This window comes from Echinococcus granulosus (genome assembly GCF_000524195.1).
Source record: "Echinococcus granulosus chromosome Unknown EG_S00092, whole genome shotgun sequence".
NCBI lineage: Eukaryota > Metazoa > Platyhelminthes > Cestoda > Cyclophyllidea > Taeniidae > Echinococcus > Echinococcus granulosus.
The window spans coordinates 328064-329801 of record NW_020170472.1 but is presented as its reverse complement, the minus strand read 5'-3'; the positions used below and the strand labels follow the sequence as shown (position 1 = coordinate 329801).

At 42.6% G+C, this 1738-nt stretch overlaps 1 protein-coding gene across 1 annotated transcript; it reads right to left on the bottom strand. All coding sequences in view use genetic code 11, as the record gives it.

Moving 5' to 3' along the window:
* Nucleotides 1–439: 439 nt before the first annotated feature.
* EGR_07995 (hypothetical protein) lies at nucleotides 440–809 on the bottom strand (the record flags this gene model as incomplete). The annotated part of the gene is made up of 3 exons (XM_024497244.1): nucleotides 440–460; nucleotides 489–646; nucleotides 752–809. 3 exons carry the CDS (start codon nucleotides 807–809, stop codon nucleotides 440–442), a joined length of 237 nt encoding a protein of 78 aa, XP_024348374.1.
* Between the last annotated feature and the right edge of the window lie 929 nt (nucleotides 810–1738).

Genomic DNA, 1738 nt, shown 5'->3' with positions numbered 1-1738 from the left:
CTTAACCAACAGCTACAGCCCTGCAGGATTGCCTGTTATCTGTAGAGAATAGCTAAGGATGTCTCACCGCCCTGGTTTGCAACGATTAAGTTGTGTTTGGAGAGTGACGTTTAGTTCATTTAAAGTGGAGCTAACGCAATATTAACAAATCAGGAAGGAGTGGGTGTAAGACAATTCCCAGACTGCTCGCTCAGACATCCATGAAAAGAGAACGATCTGGGGACTTGAACCAGAGCACTTTGATTTAAAGGTAGCCGCAGTTTTAGCAACCAGGCACGTGTTCATTCATCCCAGTTTTCAAAAGAGACTTAAATGCATGGTGTCGTTTGTTTTAAAATCATTATGCAAATTTTCCCATACCTCCCAAATCAAATCTACTTGTCTTTAACTAAAAGTCCTTTGTTTCTTGTCAGGTAACTCTTGAATACCCATAGCTGTCTCAACAGTCCAAAATCTGCGCCTGTGGATGGGTAGGCAAAACATCCTACTCCATCATCATCAGCAGCAGCAGCAAATTTGTCTCTCAGATACCTTTCTTTTGAAGCTGAAGCGAAAAGCCACTGCTCCTTCGTTATTCTAGACAAGGTTTTTCTGCGAGTAGGGCTTTTGGCTTCTCCCTCTGGAATATCCTTGAAGAAGTGACAGCCTGTAGGAGGCGCGTGAAACCGGTAGCACTGGTTGTACAGTTAGAAGCTTATATCAAGGGATAGCGGAATCATCTTCTTGTTAATTTCGTAATCACCCTTCTTACTTGACATTGTGGCCTCACACTCAATCTTCAAGGAGGTCTTTTCCAACACTGAAGACATATTACATTCAGCGAGAAATTGCCGAACCTATACCGATAGAGACTATCATATATGCGCCATTATTTGCATTTTCCCTATCTGGGCTTCCTCACTGAACATTTACTACTGCTTACCATACTCACAGCCACATTGACCCATTTTGTTTACTTGTACAAATTACAGTTTAAGGCCAGATCAATGTTGATACTACTAACTTCTGTGCGAGCCTATAATGAGAGTTGCAAATTGTGCATTTGACAATGACTACATGAGTGCACTGGTTTTGTCGATGAAATGCGATAGTTGCGCTCGCATGTCCGGGTAATCAGTTCATCTTTTGGAACAATAAACCGTAAGGGAGGAACCAATTTTAAAACCCACCCAGCATTTGCTTAAATGCGCCAGCTTTGCTCATTACCAGGTTTTCGTTTTGTAAATAGGCTGCTGCTGGAGTTATCAGCATCCCTGGCTCAGTGGACGTCATCCAATTTTGGAATCGGAAGGAAAGTTTGCGGTACCCCTGAAACTAATGTAAGATGCAAGGTCCACTACACGTGAGTTGCACTACTAAATGGCAGCATCCACAAGGCATCATTATTGGGAATCCGAAATTTCGTGAGTGGAAATTTCATCCTTAGGAAGACTACATAGTCCAGCTTTCCTGACAGGCCACATCATATTATGCCATATTCATTAATTCACCATTAGTTAAAGCTGCTTGTTAAAATCTAGCATCACGGCGTCAAATTCTCAACTTCAACTTGTTTCGTACTCTCCTGGTTGAAAAGCACCCCTATGGTAAAGTGGACTCCTTCCTTGCGCATGGCAGCTTCAGCTGTCACTTCGGTCTCATTAGAAGATACGCGCCTTCTGTCTCGGCTATGCTCATATCCTTCCAGATCACTTACACCGTTCTATATGATGGTACTCATGATGCACCATTTTAAAGG